This window comes from Oenanthe melanoleuca, chromosome 25, assembly GCF_029582105.1.
Source record: "Oenanthe melanoleuca isolate GR-GAL-2019-014 chromosome 25, OMel1.0, whole genome shotgun sequence".
In the NCBI taxonomy this organism is placed as follows: Eukaryota; Metazoa; Chordata; class Aves; order Passeriformes; family Muscicapidae; genus Oenanthe; species Oenanthe melanoleuca.
The window spans coordinates 7,058,582-7,076,152 of record NC_079358.1 but is presented as its reverse complement, the minus strand read 5'-3'; the positions used below and the strand labels follow the sequence as shown (position 1 = coordinate 7,076,152).

Below are 17,571 nucleotides of genomic sequence, written 5' to 3'. Positions count from 1 at the left end.
GATGACACAGAGACCCGGGGTGTCACAAAGGGGAGGTGACACCAATTCCGCGCTGGGCGGGGGAGGGGCGCTGCTGTGTGCCGGTGCCACCCCCCTGACCCCTCCTGGGGACACAGCCGGTGTCCCAGCCCACGCAGGTGACCCTGATCACCACGCCCAGCGGGGTGGAGGCCCAGCCCGTCCACGACCTCCCCGTGTCCATCCTGGCCTCGCCCACGGCCGAAGCCCCTCCCGCGGCCACCTCGAGCGAGGCCACCCCCCCCGGGGCCGAGGCCACCGCGGGCACCGTCACCCTGGTGTGCTCCAACCCCCCCTGCGAGACCCACGAGACGGGGACCACCAACACGGCCACCACCAGCCTGGTGGCCAACGTGGGGACGGGGGGGGGACAGCAGCTGCTGTGCGAGGACACGGGCGGGGGGACGGCGCTGGCAGCGCCCCCCCGCGCCTGCTCCAACCCCCCCTGCGAGACCCACGACACGGGGACCACCAACACGGCCACCACGGCCAGCGGGGGCCCGCCCTGCCCCTGCCCCACGCAGCAGACGGTGGCCACGGGGACAACGATGACGGCGCGGCTGTGCCCGCCCCCCGCCGAGGGCGGTGGCAAGTGCCAAACGCAGGAGGTCACCGTCGCCGTCACCACCCCGTGCCAAACGCCCTGGGGGCAGCCCGAGGTGGGGACGGCCACCAGCGCGGTCGGTGTGGCCACCAGCAGCAGCACGAGCGGTGAGACACCCGTGGGGACACGGCTGTGCTCCAACCCGGGGACAACCAGCACGGTGACGGTGACAGGGTCACAGTTCTGCTCCAATCCACCCTGTGAGACACACGAGACGGGGACAACCAACACGGTGACGGTGACAGGGTCACAGTTCTGCTCCAACCCACCCTGTGAGACACACGAGACGGGGACAACCAACACGGTGACAACGACAGGGACAAGGTTCTGCTCCAACCCTCCCTGTGAGACACACGAGACGGGGACAACCAACACGGTGACAACAGCGGGGACACGGCTGTGCTCCAACCCTCCCTGTGAGACACACGAAACGGGGACAACCAACACGGTGACAACGACAGCGCCACGGCCACCCTGTGCCAACCCTCCCTGTGAAACCCACGAAACGGGGACAACCAACACGGTGACAACGACGGGGACACGGCTGTGCTCCAACCCGCCCTGTGAGACACACGAAACGGGGACAACCAACACGGTGACAACGACGGGGACACGGCTGTGCTCCAACCCTCCCTGTGAGACACACGAAACGGGGACAACCAACACGGCCACCACCACCACGGCCACCTCAGGGTCGGGGACATCGGTGCCACCCCCCCGAGGCGTCCCCCCCTGCGCCAACCCCCCCTGCGAGACGCACGAGACCGGCACCACCAACACGGTGACAATGACATCGTCACAGCTCTGCTCCAACCCGCCCTGCGAGACCCACGAGACGGGGACGACCAACACGGCCACCACGGCCACCGCGGGGTCGCGGCAGGGTGACACCACCACGGCCACCAGCGCCGCCACCACCTCCGGCACGGGGGGGTCCCCGCCTTGTGCCGGGACCCCCGAGGGCAGCGGGGCCACCAGCGCGGGGTCCCCGCCCTGCCAGAGCCACCAGGGCGCGGCCACCACCAGCAGCGAGGGGGTGACGACGCCCCCGCCCTGTGCCACCAGCGCCACCAGCCCCCCCCGCGCCTGCTCCAACCCCCCCTGCGAGACCCACGAGACGGGGACAACGGCCACGGCCACCACGGTCACCGCCAGCATGGGCGCCAGCCAAGGTGACCCCCAGACTGTCCCCAAACTGTCCCCAGACTGTCCCCAAATCCTTCACCACCTCGCTGACCGCTCCTCGTTGTCCCCACAGACCCTCCCCCGCCGGCTGCCAACGGGCAGGGGGAGGGGGAGGCCCCCCCCAGCGAGGGTGGGGGTCCCCCTGTCCCCCCCGGGACCCCCAGCCCCGGCCCCAGCGGCTCCGGGACCCCCCAGCCCCGGGCGGTCACTACGGTCACTCAGTCCACGCCAGCGCCGGGGCCGGCCGTGCCGGTGAGAGGCTGTGGGGACACTGGGGGGGGGTTGGGGACAGTGGGAGGGGGTTTGGGGACACTGGGAGGGGGTTTGGGGACATTGGAAATGGGTTTGGGGACAGTGGGAGGGGATTTGGGGACACTGGGAGGGGGTTTGGGGACACTGGGAGGGGGTTTGGGGACATTGGAAATGGGTTTGGGGACACTGGGAGGAGATTTGGGGACAGTGGGAGGAGATTCGGAGACAGTGAGAGGGGATTTGGGACATTGGGAGGGGGTTTGGGGACATTGGAAATGGGTTTGGGGACACTGGGAAGAGATTTGGGGACAGTGGGAGGAGATTTGGGGACAGTGGGAGGGGGTTGGGGACAGTGGAAATGGGTTTGGGGACAGTGGGAGGGGGTTTGGGGACAGTGGAAATGTATTTGGGGACACTGGAAATTAATTTGGGGGACATTGAGAGGAGGTTTGGGGACACTGGAAATGGGTTTGGGGACATTGGGTGGGGGTTTGGGGTCATTGAGGGGGCTTTTGGGGCATTGGGGAGAAATTTGGGAACACTGGGAAGGGTTTTGGGACACTGGAAATTAATTTGGGAACATTGGGGATGGGTTTGGGGACACTGGGGGATTTGGTGACATTTAGGAGGGGGTTTGGGGACATTGGGAATTAATTTGGGGACTTTCAGGAGGGTGTTTGGGGACACTGGGAATTAATTTGGGGACTTTGGGAAGGGTTTGGGGATGTTGGGGACACTGGGCAGGGTTTGGGGACCCAGAGCTGTTTGTCACCGAGGCTGGCACATTTTTGGGGACCCATCAGTGCCACGTGTGACCCGCAGGTCCCTTTGTTGGGGGCGGGGAGGGTGTCACCAACACCCCAAATTCACTCTCACCCCCCCCCACCCCTTCCAGACCATCTCGTCGCTGACCGAATCCCCCCCAGCACCCCCGGAGACCCCTCCCACCGCCACGCCCACCCCCCCCGCGGACCCCCACCCACCCCAGGACCCCCCCCCGGCCCCCGGCGCCGCCCCCTCCCCGTCGCCCCCCGCGGCCCCGGCCGAGCCCGCGCCCGGCTCCCCGCAGCCGCTGGCCGTGGTGGTGCTGCCGCCGGCCGCCGAGCCCCCCCCGGCCGAGGGGCTGGCGCTGCCCCCCGAGCTGCTGGCCGAGGCGGGGGGCGCGGGGGGGGCGCCCCCGGGGCTGACCCCCGAGGAGCTGGCGGTGACCGCGGCGGCCGAGGCGGCGGCGGCGGCTGCGGCCAGCGAGGAGGCGCAGGCACAGGCCCTGGCCATCCAGGCCGTGCTGCAGGCGGCCCAGCAGGCAGTCATGGGTGAGTCTGGGGGGGTTTGGGGGGGTTTGGGGGGTCCTGGCCATCCAGGCCGTGCTGCAGGCGGCCCAGCAGGCGGTCATGGGTGAGTCTGGGGGCTTTGGGGGGGATTTGGGGGGGTTTGGGGGGTCCTGGCCATCCAGGCCGTGCTGCAGGCGGCCCAGCAGGCGGTCATGGGTGAGTCTGGGGGGGTTTGGGGGGTTTGGGGGGATTTGGGGGGTCCTGGCCATCCAGGCCGTGCTGCAGGCGGCCCAGCAGGCGGTCATGGGTGAGTCTGGGGGAGACTGGGGGGTCCTGGGGGGGTTTGGGGCGTCCTGGGGGGGTTTGGGGGGATTCATGGGGGTCTGGTCACCCCAGACCCAGCTCTGGCCATCCAGGCCATGCTGCAGGCAGTCATGGGTCAGTTTTTGGGGAATTTGGGGAGGTTTGGGGGGTCCTGGAGGGGTTTGGGGGTGGCTCTGGCCATCCAGGCCGTGCTGCAGCCGGTCATGGGTCAGTATGGGGGGGTTGGGGGGGTTTATGGGGATCCTGGGGTGATTTTGGGGGTCTTGGTCTCCTGGTGATCACCCCAGACCCAGCTCTGGCCATCCAGGTCGTGCTGCTGCCGGTCACGGGTCAGTCTGGGGGGATATTGGGGGGTCCTGGATGGGTTTGGGGGTGTTTCAGGAGGTTCCAGGAGGAATTTGGGGGGGTTCTTGGGGGTCTTGGTGCCACGGTGGTCACCCCAGACCCAGCTCTGGCCACCCCGGCCATGCTGCAGGTGGTCACAGGTCAGTCTGAGGGGTCCTGGGGGGGGTTTGGTTGACCCTGTGACCATGGTGACCCCATGGGATGGATTTTGGGATGACCGCAATGACCTCACAGGGTGGATTTTGGGGGTGAATTTTGGGGGGGTGTTCATTCTGTGCTGACCCCCCCACCCCCTCCCCACAGGCACCTCGGAGCCGCTGGAGCCCGGCGAGCCCGGGGGGGGGGCCCCTCTGATTTGGGGGGCGCCCTGGGGGTCCCGGAGGCGGCGGGGGGCGCGGGGGGGGCGCTGCCCCTGGTGCTGACCCAGCAGGAACTGGCGGCGCTGGTGCAGCACCAGCAGCACCTGGCCGAGACCGCCGCCCCCCCCCGCCGCCCCCCCGCCCCCCCCGCCCCTCCGCCCCGCCCCCCCCCGCCCCCAGCGCCGCCCCCCCGGCGGCCGCGCCCCCTCCCCACCTGCCCACCGAGGCTCTGGCCCCCGCCGACAGCCTCAACGACCCCGCGGGGGAGGGGGACAGCAACGGGCTGGGGGAGCTGGGGGCAGCACCCGGGGGGGGCACCCCCGGCAGCCTCCTGCCCCCCCCCGGGGACGGTGAGACACCTGGGGGGGCACCTGGGGGGCGTGGGGACAACTTGGGGGGGATTTGGGACCCCTTGGGGGCACCCAGAAAGGGTGGGGGGCACCTGGGATATTTTATGGGGGCAAGTGGGGGGCACCTAGGGAAGATTTGGGACCTTTTCGGGGGTGAGGAGACCTTGGAGGGGGCACCTGGGGAGGATTTGGGACCCCTTTGTGGGGCACCCATAAAGGGTAGGGGGCACCTGGGGTGGGTTGGGACACTTTGTGGGGGTTGGAGACCCCCAGGATGGCACCCACAGCAAATTGGGTTGGGGGAGGGTCACTTTTGGGGGGTGTTTATGGGGTGGGGGAACACCCATAAAGGGTGGGGGGCACCTGGGGGGAAGTTTGGGGACCCTTGGGGGGGGGATCTGGGGAAATTTGAGACCCCCAGGGAGGGCACCTTGGGAGTGATTTGGTACCCCACTGCTCACACTGGGGCGGGTGGGGAATTCCAGGGGGTGTTTAAAGCCCCCTCCCCAATTTTTGCTGCCCCCAGGTCTGGCCCCCTCGAGCGCCTTCGTTGCCCCCCCGGGCCCCGCGGTCGCCCCCAGCCCGGCCAAGCTGCAGGCGGCCGCAGCCCTGGCCGAGGTGGCCAACGGCATCGAGAGCACCCCTGTGGTGAGTGCTGAGCCCCAAGTCACCCCAAATCCATCCCAAAATCACCCCAAACCCACCAAAAATTCATCCCCCAAATCCTCCCAAATCCATCTCAAACCCACCAAAAATTCATCCCCCAAATCCTCCCAAATCCATCTCAAACCCGCCAGAAATTCATCCCCAAATCACCCCCAAAATCATCCCAAATCCATCCCAAACCCACCAAAAATCCATCTCCAAAATCCTCCCTCAAATCCACCCCAAACCCGCCAGAAATTCACCCCCAAATCACCCCCAAAATTCACCCCAAATCACCCCCAAAATCCTCCCAAATCCATCCCAAACCCATCAGAAATTCACCCCCAAAATCCTCCCAAATTCACTCCCAAATCACCCCCAAAATCCTGTTAAATCCACCCAAAACCCACCAGAAATTAACCCCCGCATCACCCCCAAAATCCACCGAAAATTCCTCCCAAATCACCACCAAAATCCTCCCAAATCCATCCGAAACCCACCAGAAATTCCTGCCCAAAATGCCCCCAAAATCCCCCGAATTCCCCCCAAAATGCCCCCAAATCCCCCCAATTTTCCTCCGAGTTCCCCCCAAAATGCCCCAAATTCTCCTGAAAATGCCCCAAAATCCCCCCAGAGTCTCCCAAATTCCCCCGAATTCCCCCCAAAATCCCCCAACTCCCCCAGCCTGCCCAATGCCTGTTCTGCAGAAGCCGGAGCCGGGGGCGCCACCCAAGGCGCTGCCCAAGAAGGAGAACCAGTGGTTCGACGTGGGGGTCATCAAGGGCACGACCATGATGGTCACTCACTACTTCCTGCCCAGCGAGGACGGGACGGCGGCTGATGTGGGTGACACTGGGGATATTGGGGACACTGGGGACAGACTGGGATACTGGGGATACTGGGGACACTGGGGACACTGGGGACAGCTCAGGGTCATCAAGGGCACGACCATGATGGTCACTCACTACTTCCTGCCCAGCGAGGACGGGACGGCGGCTGACGTGGGTGACACTGGGGACAGCACAGGGACACTGGGGACACAGACTGGGACACTGGGACACTGGGGATACTGGGGACAGACGGGATTACTGGGGAGGATACTGGGGACACTGGGGACATGGGGATAGTGGGGACATGGGACAGTGGGGACATTGGGATACTGGGGATGTGAGGGTACTGGGGACACTGGGGATAGCTTGGCGACACTGGGGAGAGAGTGGGGACAGACTGGGACAACTCGAATGGGTTTGTGGGACTGGGGACACTCCTGGGTTCTCTGTCCATGTCCCCAATGTCCTGGGCGTTCCTGTGTCCCTGTCCCCAGTGTCCCCATGCCCTGAGGGTTCCTATGTCCCTGTCCCCAATCTCCTGGTGGGTTTCTCTGTCCCTGTCCTCACTGTCCCCAATCTCCAGAGGGCTCCTGTGTCCCTGTCCCCTTGTCCCTATGCCCAGGGGATTTCTGTGTCCCTGTCCCCATGGCCAGGGGTTCCTGTCCCTAATGTCCCTGTCCCCACTGTGCCCCGTGTGCCCAGGACGAGGCCTCGGGGGTCCCGGATCACTCCCAGCTGCGCCGCCAGGAGCTGCAGCCGGGCACGGCGTACAAGTTCCGCGTGGCCGGGCTCAACGCCTGCGGCCGCGGGCCCTTCTCGGAGCTGTCGGCCTTCAAAACCTGCCTGCCCGGCTTCCCCGGGGCGCCCTGCGCCATCAAGATCAGCAAGGTGACCCTTGGGGGGACCCCAGACCCACGGCAGGGACCCCAGACCCACGGCAGAGACCCCAACCCAAACCAAACCTCACCCAACCCAACCCATCCATCCCTGCCCGGCTTCCCCGGGGCTCCCTGTGTCACCAAGATCAGCAAGGTGACCCCAGACCCATGGGGGTGACCCCAGACCCACAGCCAGACCCACAGCAGGGACCCCAACCCAACCCAAACCAAACCTGACCCAACCCAACCCAACCCATCCATCCCTGCCCGGCCTCCCCAGGGCTCCCTGTGTCACCAAGATCAAAAAGGTGACCCCAGACCCATGGGGGGGACCCCAGACCCACAGCCTGACCCACAGCAGGGACCCCAACCCAGCCAAACCCAGCCCAAACCTGACCCAACCCAACCCAAACCCAACCCAGCCCCATCCATCCCTGCCCGGCTTCCCCAGCGCTCCCTGTGTCACCAAGATCAACAAGGTGACCCCAGACCCATGGGGGTGACCCCAGACCCACAGCCAGACCCACAGCAGGGACCCCAGACCCACAGCAGGGACCCCAACCCAACCCAGCCAAACCCAGCCCAAACCTGACCCAACCCAACCCAAACCCAACCCAACCCATCCATCCCTGCCCGGCTTCCCCAGCGCTCCCTGTGTCACCAAGATCAACAAGGTGACCCCAGACCCACGGCAGGGACCCTCTCCCACATCCCCCTCACCCCCTGTGTCCTCTCTCTGCCCCCACTCACTGCCCCATATCCCCTCCTGTCCCTCCTGTCCCCTTGACCCCTCTGTCCCCTGAGTCCTCCCCATGTCCCCTCTGACCCGTGTCCTCTGTGTCCCCATGATCCCCATGTCCCCTCTGACCCCCTGTCCCCCCTAAACCCGTGCCCCCCCCACATCCCCCGTGTCCCCATGTCCCCCCCCACATCCCCTGTGTCCCCACATCCCCCGTGTCCCCATGTCCCCCCTGACCCCTCTGTCCCCATGTCCCCCCCACATCCCCCGTGTCCCCATGTGCCCCTGACCCCTCTGTCCCCATGTCCCCCCTGACCCCTGTGTCCCCCTGACCCCTCTGTCCCCATGTCCCCCCTGACCCCTCTGTCCCCATGTCCCCCCCACATCCCCCGTGTCCCCATGTGCCCCTGACCCCTCTGTCCCCATGTCCCCCCTGACCCCTGTGTCCCCCTGACCCCTCTGTCCCCCTGTCCCCCTGACCCCTGTGTCCCCCTGACCCCTGTGTCCCCCTGACCCCTGTGTCCCCATGTCCCCCATACCCCCCTGTGTCCCCCTGACCCCTGTGTCCCCATGTCCCCCGTGTCCCCCTGACCCCTGTGTCCCCCTGACCACTCTGTCCCCATGTGCCCCCCACATCCCCTGTGTCCCCATGTCCCCTCTGTCCCCATGTCCCCCATACCCCCCATGTCCCCCCTGACCCCTGTGTCCCGCTGACCCCCTGACCCCCTGACCCCTGTGTCCCTGCCCAGAGCCCGGACGGCGCTCACCTGACGTGGGAGCCGCCCTCGGTGACGTCGGGCCGCATCGCCGAGTACTCGGTGTACCTGGCCATCCAGGGGGGGCCCGGGGGGGGCCCCGAGGCCCGCGGGGGGGGGGCCCAGCTGGCCTTCATGAGGGTCTACTGCGGGCCCAGCCCCTCGTGCCTGGTGCCGGCCTCCAGCCTGGCCAGCGCCCACATCGACCACACCACCAAGCCGGCCATCATCTTCCGCATCGCCGCGCGCAACGACAAGGGCTACGGCCCGGCCACGCAGGTGCGGTGGCTGCAAGGTGGGTCTGGGGGCTCTGAATTGAGTCTGGGGGCTGCACACACCTGGGGGCGTCTGTGGGGCTGGGCAGGTGAGTGTGGGACTGTCCCCCACCCTGCCAAGGACAAGGGCTACGGCCCGGCCACGCAGGTGCGGTGGCTGCCAGGTGGGTCTGGGGGCTCTGAATTGAGTGTGGGGGCTCTGAATTGAGTCTGGGGGCTATGGAATGACTCTAGGCGCTCTGCAATGGGTCTGGGGGCTACCAGGTGGGTCTGGGGGCTGCACACACCTGGGGGGGTCTGTGGGACTGGGCAGGTGAGTGTGGGACTGTCCCCCACCCTGCCAAGGACAAGGGCTACGGCCCGGCCACGCAGGTGGGTCTGGGGGCTCTGGAATGAGTCTGGGGGCTCTGAATTGAGTCTGGGGGCTGCCCCACACCTGCGGGTCCCCCCCTCACCCCCTGCTGTCCCCCCCAAACCCCCCCAGAGTCGAGCAAGGACGGAGGCGCCGGGAAACCGGGCAGCAAACGGCCGCTGGCATCGCCCGACCTGTGAGTGGGGCTGGGGGGGCTTCTGGGGGGCTGGTTTGGGGTTTTTGGGGGGTCTGGGGGGCTGGTTTGGGGTTTTTGGGGGGTCTGGGGGCTCTTCTGGGGGGCTGGGGGTTGTTTTCAGGGCTCTGGGGGCTGTTTTGAGGGGTCTGGGGGGGGGTCTGTGGGGCTCTTTTAAGGGGTGTTTGGGGGATCTGGGGGCTCTTTTGGGGGGCTGGGGGTTATTTGGGGGCATCTCTGGGGCTGTTTTGGTTTTTTGGGGGTCTGGGGGCACTTTTGGGGGTCCTAGGAGGGTCTGTCGGGCTGGTTTGAGGGGGGGGGGGTCTGTGGGTCTGGAGGAATCTTGGGGGTCTGGGGGTTATTTTGGATTTTTTGGGTTATTTTGGGTTTTTTGGATTATTTTGGGGGTTTCGGGGAATTATTTTGGGGTTTTTTTTTTTGTTATTTTGGGTTTTTTGGGGTTATTTTGAGGAGGGGTCTCCCTCACACCCCCCTCCCCACAGGAAATCCGCTCCAAAGAAGCCCAAGGCCGAAGGGCAGTGAAGGACCCCCGGGACCCCCCCCCAAAAAACGAGCAAATCCCGGGGACACCCCCCCCCCAACACCCCCAAATCCCCGGGGGGTTTTTTGGGGAGGGGGTTTGGGGGTCCCCTCACCTCGGGGGGGGGGGAGGGGTCGGGGGGTTTTTTTTTTACCTGTTGCAGTTGCTGGAATGAAAAGTTTTGTACAACGCTGCCCCTCCCCCCCCCCCCAAAAAAATAACCCCTCCCCCCCTCGGGACCCCTCCCCCACCCTGTACAGACCCCCAGGGGGGTGGGGGGAGGGGAGGGGGGGGAGGAGCCCCCAAAATGTATCATAGTGGGGGGGGGGAGGGGAACAAACCGCCCCCCCCGGCCCCTCCCCCCCCGAGTGTTGTGTCCGTCGTTTTTGTGCTATTTTGAAAATTAAAAAAAGACATTTTTTTGGAGTAAAAATAATTTAATAGAATTTTAGGAGTGGGGGGGGAGGAGTCTGGGGGTTTGGAGCCCCCAATTTTGGGGGGGTCACGACGCCCCAAATTTGGGTCTGGGGGTTTTTGGGGGTCAATTCGGGGGGTTCAGCCCCTTTGAACCCCAAATTTTGGGTCTGGGGGAGCGGCGGTGTTTGGGGGCGTGGCCATGTCGCGATAGGCGGGGTCAGGGGAGGGGCGCGGTCAGGAAGGGGGCGGGGCTTTGTCGCGAGTCTCGTGACTGGGCAGAGGCCGCGGTGGGTCCGGGTGGGGGGGGGAGGGGCGGATTTGGGGACCCCAAAATGGGTCTGGGGGGGAGCTGAGAGGACCCTCAGGGCTCGGGGGAGATTTTGGGACCCCCAGTGTGGGGTTTGGGCAGGCAGAGGGGGATTTTGGGGACCTCAGGGTGGGGCTGGGGGGTCCCCCGGGGTGGGGGGATTTCGGGGGAAATTTGGGGGGGCTGAGGGGGGGTTTGGGTTCCCCTGGGTGGGTCTGGGGGGGTATTTGTGGGTCTGGGGTCCCATGGCGAGTATTTCTGGGTTTGGAGACCCACAGGTGAGCAGGGGGGTCCCATGGGGGGGGGTTCTGTGGGTCTGGGGGCTTCATGGATGGATTTCGGGGGTTATTTGTGGGTCTCAGGGGTAATTGTGGGTCTGGGGTCCCACGGGTGGGTCTGGGGGTCCCATGGGTAGATCTGGGGGGTATTTGTGGGTCTGGGGGCTGCATGGATGTATCTGGGGGTCCCATGGGGCGTTTCTGAGGGTCTGAGGTCCCACGGATGGGTCTGGGGGTTTATTTGTGGGTCTGGGGTCCCTCGGGGTTTATTTTGGGTCGGGGGTCCCGCCCCTCCCCCAGCCATGGAGCAGCTCCGCGCGTGGCGCGGCCGCATCGGGGCCGAGCTGGACGCGGCCGTGGCGTTCTGGGAGCGGCACTCGCACGACCCCGAGCACGGGTGAGGGGGGACCCCAAAACACCCAAAAAACACCCCAAAAATACCCCAAAAACACCCTGAAAACACCGCGGGGACCCCAAAAACACCGCGGGGACCCCAAAAACAACCCAGGGACGCCCCAAAAACACCCCAAAAAACAACCCAGGGACCCCCAAAAACAGAACACGGACCGCCAAAAACAACCCAAAATCACCGCGGGGACACCCAGAGACGCCCCCAAAACACCCCAAAAACAACCCAGGGACTCCAAAAACACCGCAGAGACCCCCAAAAATCATCCCAGAGATACCCAAGGAGCCCCAAAAATCATCCCAGGGACCCCCAAAACACCGTAGGAACACCCAGGGACCCCCAAAAACATCCCAGGACCCCCAGAAACACTCCAGGGACAGCACCAAGACCTCTGAGTGCCCCCCAAATTCCCACAGGGGACCCCCAAACATCCCCCCACAAGCCACCCCGAGGTCCGGGACCCCCCGAATTGCCCCCCAAAAAGCCCCTGGGACCCCCCAAACCCCCCCGTGTCCCCCCAGGGGTTTCTTCTCCTGCCTCAGCCGTGACGGGTCCGTCTACGACGACACCAAGTTCGTGTGGCTGCAGGGCCGCCAGGTCCGTGTGGGGCGGGGGCGTGGGGGGTTTGGGGGGCTCTGGGGACCCCCCTGAACCCCCCCCGGACCCCCCTGAACCCCCAGATCTGGGTCTATTCCCGCCTGTACCGCACCGTGCCCCGGTTCCGCCGGCCCGAGCTGCTGCGGGCGGCGCGGGAAGGTAAAGGCGGGGAGGGGGCGGCGGGAAATGGGGCGGGGGGCGGGGCACTATGGGGTGGGAAATGGGGCGGGGGGAATATGGGGTGGGAAATGGGGCGGGGGGCGCGGCATTATGGGGTGGGAAATGGGGCGGGGGGTGGGAAATGGGGGGAATATGGGGTGGGAAATGGGGCGGGGGGCGGGGCACTATGGGGTGGGAAATGGGGCGGGGGGTGGGAAATGGGGAGAATATGGGGTGGGAAATGGGGCGGGGGTCAGGGGATGTGGGGGGAGATTTGGGGGGTTATGAGGCAAGAAATGGGGCAGGAGTCGGGGGATATGGGGTGGGAAATGGGGCAGGAAATAGGGCGGGGGGATATGGGGGGTTTATGGGGGACATGGGGGGGTTTGGGGGGGCTGTGGGGTGGGTTAGGGGCAGATGGGGACAGGTGTGGGGTGGGACATGGGGCACTTGTTGGGGCGGTTCCCCCATTCCTCATTTTGGGGGCAGCTCCGCCTTTTTCCATCCCCCGATTTCCCTAAATCTCCCCCCCAATCCCCCCAATTTTTCCCCCGAATCTCCCGAATTTCCCCCAAATCCCCTCACTGATCTCAACGGCCGCAATTCCCCCTCGTGGCCGCTGAGCGGCGCTGCCCCCATTGATCTCTATGGGATCCCCGTTTGGGTTTTTTTTTTCCCCACACCCAAATTCCTCCAAAATTCCCCCAAAATTGCCCGAAATTGCCGGAATTTCCCCCAATTCCAGACGAGGAGTTCCAGCTTCAGTTCCTGATCCCTACGGGTGCAGTTCCCCCCTTTTTCCGCCCCCCAATTCCCCGAATTTCCCCCAAATCCCCTCACTGACCTCAACGGCCGCAATTCCCCCTCGTGGCCGCTGAGCGGCGCTGCCCCCATTGATCTCTATGGGATCCCCGTTTGGGTTTTTTTTTTTTTTTTTCCCCCACTCCCCAAATTCCCCCAAAATCGCCCCAAAGTTACCGAATTTGCCGGAAATTGCCGGAAATTGCCGAGCTCTCCCCGGTTCCAGCCGGGGAGTTCCTGCAGCGCCACGTGCGGCCGGGGCCGGGCTCGTCCCGCGCCGCCTTCGCGCTGAGCCGGGACGGGCGAACGCAGCGGCTGCAGCGCAGCTTCTACAGCGAAGCGTTCTGCGCGCTGGGGCTGGACGAGCTGGGCAGGGCGGCGGGGGAGGCCAAGTACAGGGTGAGACCCCTCCCCTAATTAACTGAGAGACCCCTCCCCAAATTAACACAGAGACCCCGACCCAAATTAACACTGAGACCCCGACCCAAATTAAATACTAACAACGGGACCCCTCCCCACATTAACGTTCTGCGCCATGGGGCTGGACGAGCTGGGCAGGGCGGCGGGGGACGAGAAGTACAGGGTGAGACCCCTCCCCAAATTAACTGACATCACTGAGACCCCTCCTCAAATTAACACAGAGACCCCCACCCAAATTAACACTGAGAGACCCCCACCCAAATTAACGGGACCCCTCCCCACATTAACATTCTGCGCCATGGGGCTGGACGAGCCGGGCAGGGCGGCGGGGGAACCCAAATACAGAGTGAGAGAGACCCCTCCCCAAATATCACTGAGACCCCTCCCCAAATTAACACAGAGACCCCTCCTCAAATTAAATACTAACAACGGGACCCCAAAATTACACTGAGAGATCCCCACCCAAATTAACACAGAGACCCCGACCCAAATTAAATACTAACAACGGGACCCCTCCCCACATTAACGTTCTGCGCCATGGGGCTGGACGAGCTGGGCAGGGCGGCGGGGGAGGAGAAATACAGGGTGAGACCCCTCCCCAAATTAACTGAGAGACCCCTCCCCAAATTAACACTGAGAGACCCCCACCCAAATTAACGGGACCCCTCCCCACATTAACGTTCTGCGCCTTGGGGCTGGACGAGCTGGGCAGGGCGGCGGGGGAACCCAAATACAGAGTGAGACCCCTCCCCAAATTAAATAATATCACTGAGACCCCTCCCCAAATATCACAGAGACCCCGACCCAAATTAACACAGAGACTCCTCCTCAAATTAAATACTAACAACGGGACCCCAAAATTACACTGAGAGATCCCCACCCAAATTAACACTGAGACTCCGACCCAAATTAACACTGAGACCCCGACCCAAATTAAACACTAACACCGGGACCCCTCCCCACATTAACATTCTGCGCCTTGGGGCTGGACGAGCTGGGCAGGGCGGCGGGGGACGAGAAATACAGGGTGAGACCCCTCCCCTAATTAACTGAGAGACCCCTCCCCAAATTAACACTGAGACCCCGACCCAAATTAACAGAGACCCCGACCCAAATTAAATACTAACAACGGGACCCCAAAGTTACACTGAGACCCCTCCCCACATTAACGTTCTGCACCATGGGGCTGGACGAGCTGGGCAGGGCGGCGGGGGACGAGAAATACAGAGTGAGACCCCTCCCCAAATTAAATAACATCACTGAGACCCCTCCTCAAATTAACACTGAGACCCCGACCCAAATTAACACAGAGACCCCGACCCAAATTAACAGAGACCCCGACCCAAATTAAATACTAACAACGGGACCCCAAAGTTACACTGAGACCCCTCCCCACATTAACGTTCTGCGCGCTGGGGCTGGACGAGCTGGGCAGGGCGGCGGGGGAGGCCAAGTACAGGGTGAGACCCCTCCCCAAATTAAATTAACACTGAGACCCCTCCCCAAATTAACACTGAGAAACCCCGACCCAAATTAAATACTAACAACGGGACCCCAAAGTTACACTGAGACCCCTCCCCACATTAACGTTCTGCACCATGGGGCTGGACGAGCTGGGCAGGGCGGCGGGGGAACCCAAATACAGGGTGAGAGAGACCCCTCCCCAAATATCACTGAGACCCCTCCCCAAATTAACACTGAGACCCCTCCCCAAATTAACACTGAGACCCCGACCCAAATTAAACACTAACACCGCGACCCCTCCCCACATTAACGTTCTGCGCCATGGGGCTGGACGAGCTGGGCAGGGCGGCGGGGGAGGCGAAGTACAGGGTGAGACCCCGACCCAAATTAACAACGGGACCCCTCTTCAAATTAAATACTAACTCCGGGACCCCTCCCCAAATTAACCCTGAGAGCCACAGGAAGCCCGGTTCAGGGTGAGACCCCTCCCCAAAACAACTCTGAACACCTCCAGGACCCCCACCCCCAAAGCCCCCAGCCCCATTTCCCTCATTTCCCTGAGGAGCCCCCAGCCCCATTTCCCTTTGAGAAGCCCCCAGCCCCATTTCCCCATTTCCCAAGCCCCCATCCCCATTTCCCTGAAGCCCCCAGCCCCATTTCCCCATTTCCCTTTGAGAAGCCCCCAGCCCCATTTCCCCGCAGGCCTGGGCGCGGGGCTGGGCTCTGTCCGTCTGGGGCTGGGCCCGGGGGGCTCCCATGGAATTGGGGCGCCCCCGTTTTTCGGGGACCCCCCCCCAGCAGGCGCTGGCCCAGCCCATGATGGTGCTCAAGGTGGGGCTGCAGCTCCTGGGGGACCCCCGGAGGGACCCCCAGAGCGAGCCCGACCCCGAGGCCGAGGCCATGGCGGAGTGGGGGGCGCGGCAGCTGCTGCTGCACCTGCAGGTACCCAAATACCCCAAAATTCACCCCAAAATACCCCAAATTCATCCCCACAATACCCCAAAATCCATCCCCCAAAATACCAAAAAAATCCCCCCAAAATTCATCCCCAAAAATACCCCAAAATTCATCCCCAAAAATAGCCCCAAAATACCCAAAAAGACCCCAAAATTCATCCCCCAAAATACCAAAAAAATACCCCCGAAATTCATCCCCAAAAATACCCTAAATACCCCAAAATTCATCCCCAAAAATACCCAAAATTCCCCCCCAAAAATACCCAAAATTCCCCAAAATTCATCCCCAAAATACCCCAAAAATACCCTGAAATTCATCTCCAAAATACCTCAAAAATACCCCAAAATTCATCCCCAAAAAATGCCCCAAAATAACCCAAAAATGAACGAAAATTCATCCCCAAAATACCCAAAATAACCCAAAAATGCCCCAAATTCATCTCCAGAAATACTCCAAAATTCATCCCCAAAAATGCCCCCAAAATACCCCAAATTCATCCCCAGAAATACTCCAAAATACCCCAAAATTCATCCCCAAAAATACCCCCAAAATTAATCCCCAAAATAACCCAAAAATACCCCAAAATTCATCCCCAAAAATACCCCAGGACCCCAAAATACCCTGGGAGCCCAAAAATATCCTAAAACCAGCCCTGGGACCCCAAAAATTATTCTGGGACCCCAAAGTTCATTCAAAAACCAGACTTGGGACCCCAAAATTACCCCCCAAAATACCCTGAGATCCCAAAATTACCCCAGAAAACAGCCTGGGACCCCAAAAAACATAATGGGACCCCAAAACCAGCCTGGGACCCCCAAAATTACCCAAAAAACAGCCCTGGGACCCCAAAAAAACCCCAGAAAACTGCCCTAGGACCCCCAAAAATCAACCTGGGACCCCAAAATTAACCCCATAACCAGCCTGGCACCCCAAAATTACCCAAAAAACATCATGGGACCCCAAAATTGACTCCTGGGACCCCCACAAGCCTCCCTGGAAACCCCAAACACCCCCGGGAACCCCCAAAAATCCAACCCCAGAACCCCAAAAATCCCCCCTGGGATCCCCCAAACCCCAAATTCCTCCCCCCAAACCATCCCAGGACCCCCCAGATTTGCCCCCGGGGGCTCTTTGTCCCCACGAGCAGCCCCGGGGGCCCCCCCAAAATTTGGGGTGACCCCTCCCTGAATTTGGGGTGACCCCCCTGAATTTGGGGTGCAGAGGGGGGACTCTGTGGTGCTGGAGAACGTCAGCCCCGAGGGGGAGGAGCTGCCAGGGAGCCTGGGGCGCCTCATGAACCCCGGTGAGGGGGGACCCCGAATTTGGGGAGGGGGCTGGGGGGGTCTGATCCCCATTTTGGGGGGTTTGACCCCAAATTTGGGGGGCTTGATCCCAATTTAGGAGGAAAATCCTGATTTTTTTGAGGGTTTCCTCTCAATTCTGGGGGGTTGGACCTTGATTTTGTGGGGGGACCCCGAATTTGGGGAGGGGTCTGGGAGGCTTTGATCCAAATTTTGGGGGGTTTGATCCCGATTTTGGGGGGGTTGACTCTGATTTTGGAGGGTTGGACCTCGATTTTTGGGGGAAAATCCCAAATTTGGGGAGGGGGCTGGGGGGGTCTGATCTCGATTTTGGGGAGTTTGACCCAAATTTAGGGGGAAAATCCTGATTTTTTGGGGGGAACCCTGAATTTGGGGAGGGGTCTGGGGGGGTTGATCTCAATTTTGGGGGGGTTTGATCCCGATTTGGGGGGGTTGGACCTCGATTTTTGGGGGAAATCCCAAATTTGGGGAGGGGGGATCCTGATTTTCGGAGCAAATCCCAATTTTTTGGGGGGGTTTGATCC

The 17,571-nt window shown here is 62.7% G+C and overlaps 3 protein-coding genes across 4 annotated transcripts in view; all 3 read left to right on the top strand.

Moving 5' to 3' along the window:
- The window catches only part of HCFC1 (host cell factor C1), a 41,931-nt gene extending 31,944 nt beyond the window's left edge, over positions 1-9,987 (top strand). The window contains 11 exon segments of the mRNA XM_056510424.1: positions 117-1,794; positions 1,881-2,059; positions 2,955-3,372; positions 4,303-4,399; positions 4,401-4,708; positions 5,235-5,356; positions 6,061-6,195; positions 6,886-7,071; positions 8,550-8,850; positions 9,315-9,378; positions 9,879-9,987. Of these exon segments, the coding sequence (XP_056366399.1) occupies positions 117-1,794; positions 1,881-2,059; positions 2,955-3,372; positions 4,303-4,399; positions 4,401-4,708; positions 5,235-5,356; positions 6,061-6,195; positions 6,886-7,071; positions 8,550-8,850; positions 9,315-9,378; positions 9,879-9,918 (3,528 nt within the window). The 3' untranslated portion in view covers positions 9,919-9,987.
- A 427-nt stretch (positions 9,988-10,414) lies between these two features.
- On the top strand, positions 10,415-13,658 carry LOC130262861 (N-acylglucosamine 2-epimerase-like). 2 transcript variants are annotated; one of them, XM_056510362.1, is made up of 6 exons: positions 10,415-10,620; positions 11,219-11,315; positions 11,849-11,924; positions 12,008-12,083; positions 13,111-13,283; positions 13,335-13,658. In XM_056510362.1, the coding sequence occupies exons 2-6, from the start codon at positions 11,221-11,223 to the stop codon at positions 13,491-13,493; spliced, it is 579 nt and encodes a 192-aa protein (XP_056366337.1). In that variant the 5' UTR covers positions 10,415-10,620; positions 11,219-11,220; the 3' UTR covers positions 13,494-13,658. The 2 variants fall into 2 exon arrangements, with proteins under 2 accessions (XP_056366337.1, XP_056366339.1); XM_056510364.1 differs by lacking the exon at positions 10,415-10,620 and adding an exon at positions 10,866-10,918.
- Positions 13,659-14,967: 1,309 nt separating this feature from the next.
- Positions 14,968-17,140, top strand: LOC130262607 (N-acylglucosamine 2-epimerase-like). Its single transcript, XM_056509928.1, has 4 exons — positions 14,968-15,137; positions 15,471-15,710; positions 16,947-17,028; positions 17,127-17,140. The coding sequence occupies exons 1-4, from the start codon at positions 15,090-15,092 to the stop codon at positions 17,138-17,140; spliced, it is 384 nt and encodes a 127-aa protein (XP_056365903.1). The 5' UTR covers positions 14,968-15,089.
- The last annotated feature ends 431 nt before the right edge of the window (positions 17,141-17,571 follow it).

What these genes read in the sequence shown, in the direction of transcription:
- LOC130262861 (XM_056510362.1), top strand. Translation starts at nt 11,221, where the DNA reads ATGGAGCAGCTCCGCGCGTGGCGCGGCCGCATCGGGGCCGAGCTGGAC. An exon ending in TCGCACGACCCCGAGCACGG is followed by an intron (nt 11,316 to 11,848) that starts GTGAGGGGGGAC and finishes GTGTCCCCCCAG; the next exon opens with GGGTTTCTTCTCCTGCCTCA. An exon ending in TGTGGCTGCAGGGCCGCCAG is followed by an intron (nt 11,925 to 12,007) that starts GTCCGTGTGGGG and finishes CTGAACCCCCAG; the next exon opens with ATCTGGGTCTATTCCCGCCT.
- LOC130262607 (XM_056509928.1), top strand. Translation starts at nt 15,090, where the DNA reads ATGGGGCTGGACGAGCTGGGCAGGGCGGCGGGGGAGGCGAAGTACAGG. An exon ending in CGGGGGAGGCGAAGTACAGG is followed by an intron (nt 15,138 to 15,470) that starts GTGAGACCCCGA and finishes ATTTCCCCGCAG; the next exon opens with GCCTGGGCGCGGGGCTGGGC. An exon ending in AGCTGCTGCTGCACCTGCAG is followed by an intron (nt 15,711 to 16,946) that starts GTACCCAAATAC and finishes TTTGGGGTGCAG; the next exon opens with AGGGGGGACTCTGTGGTGCT.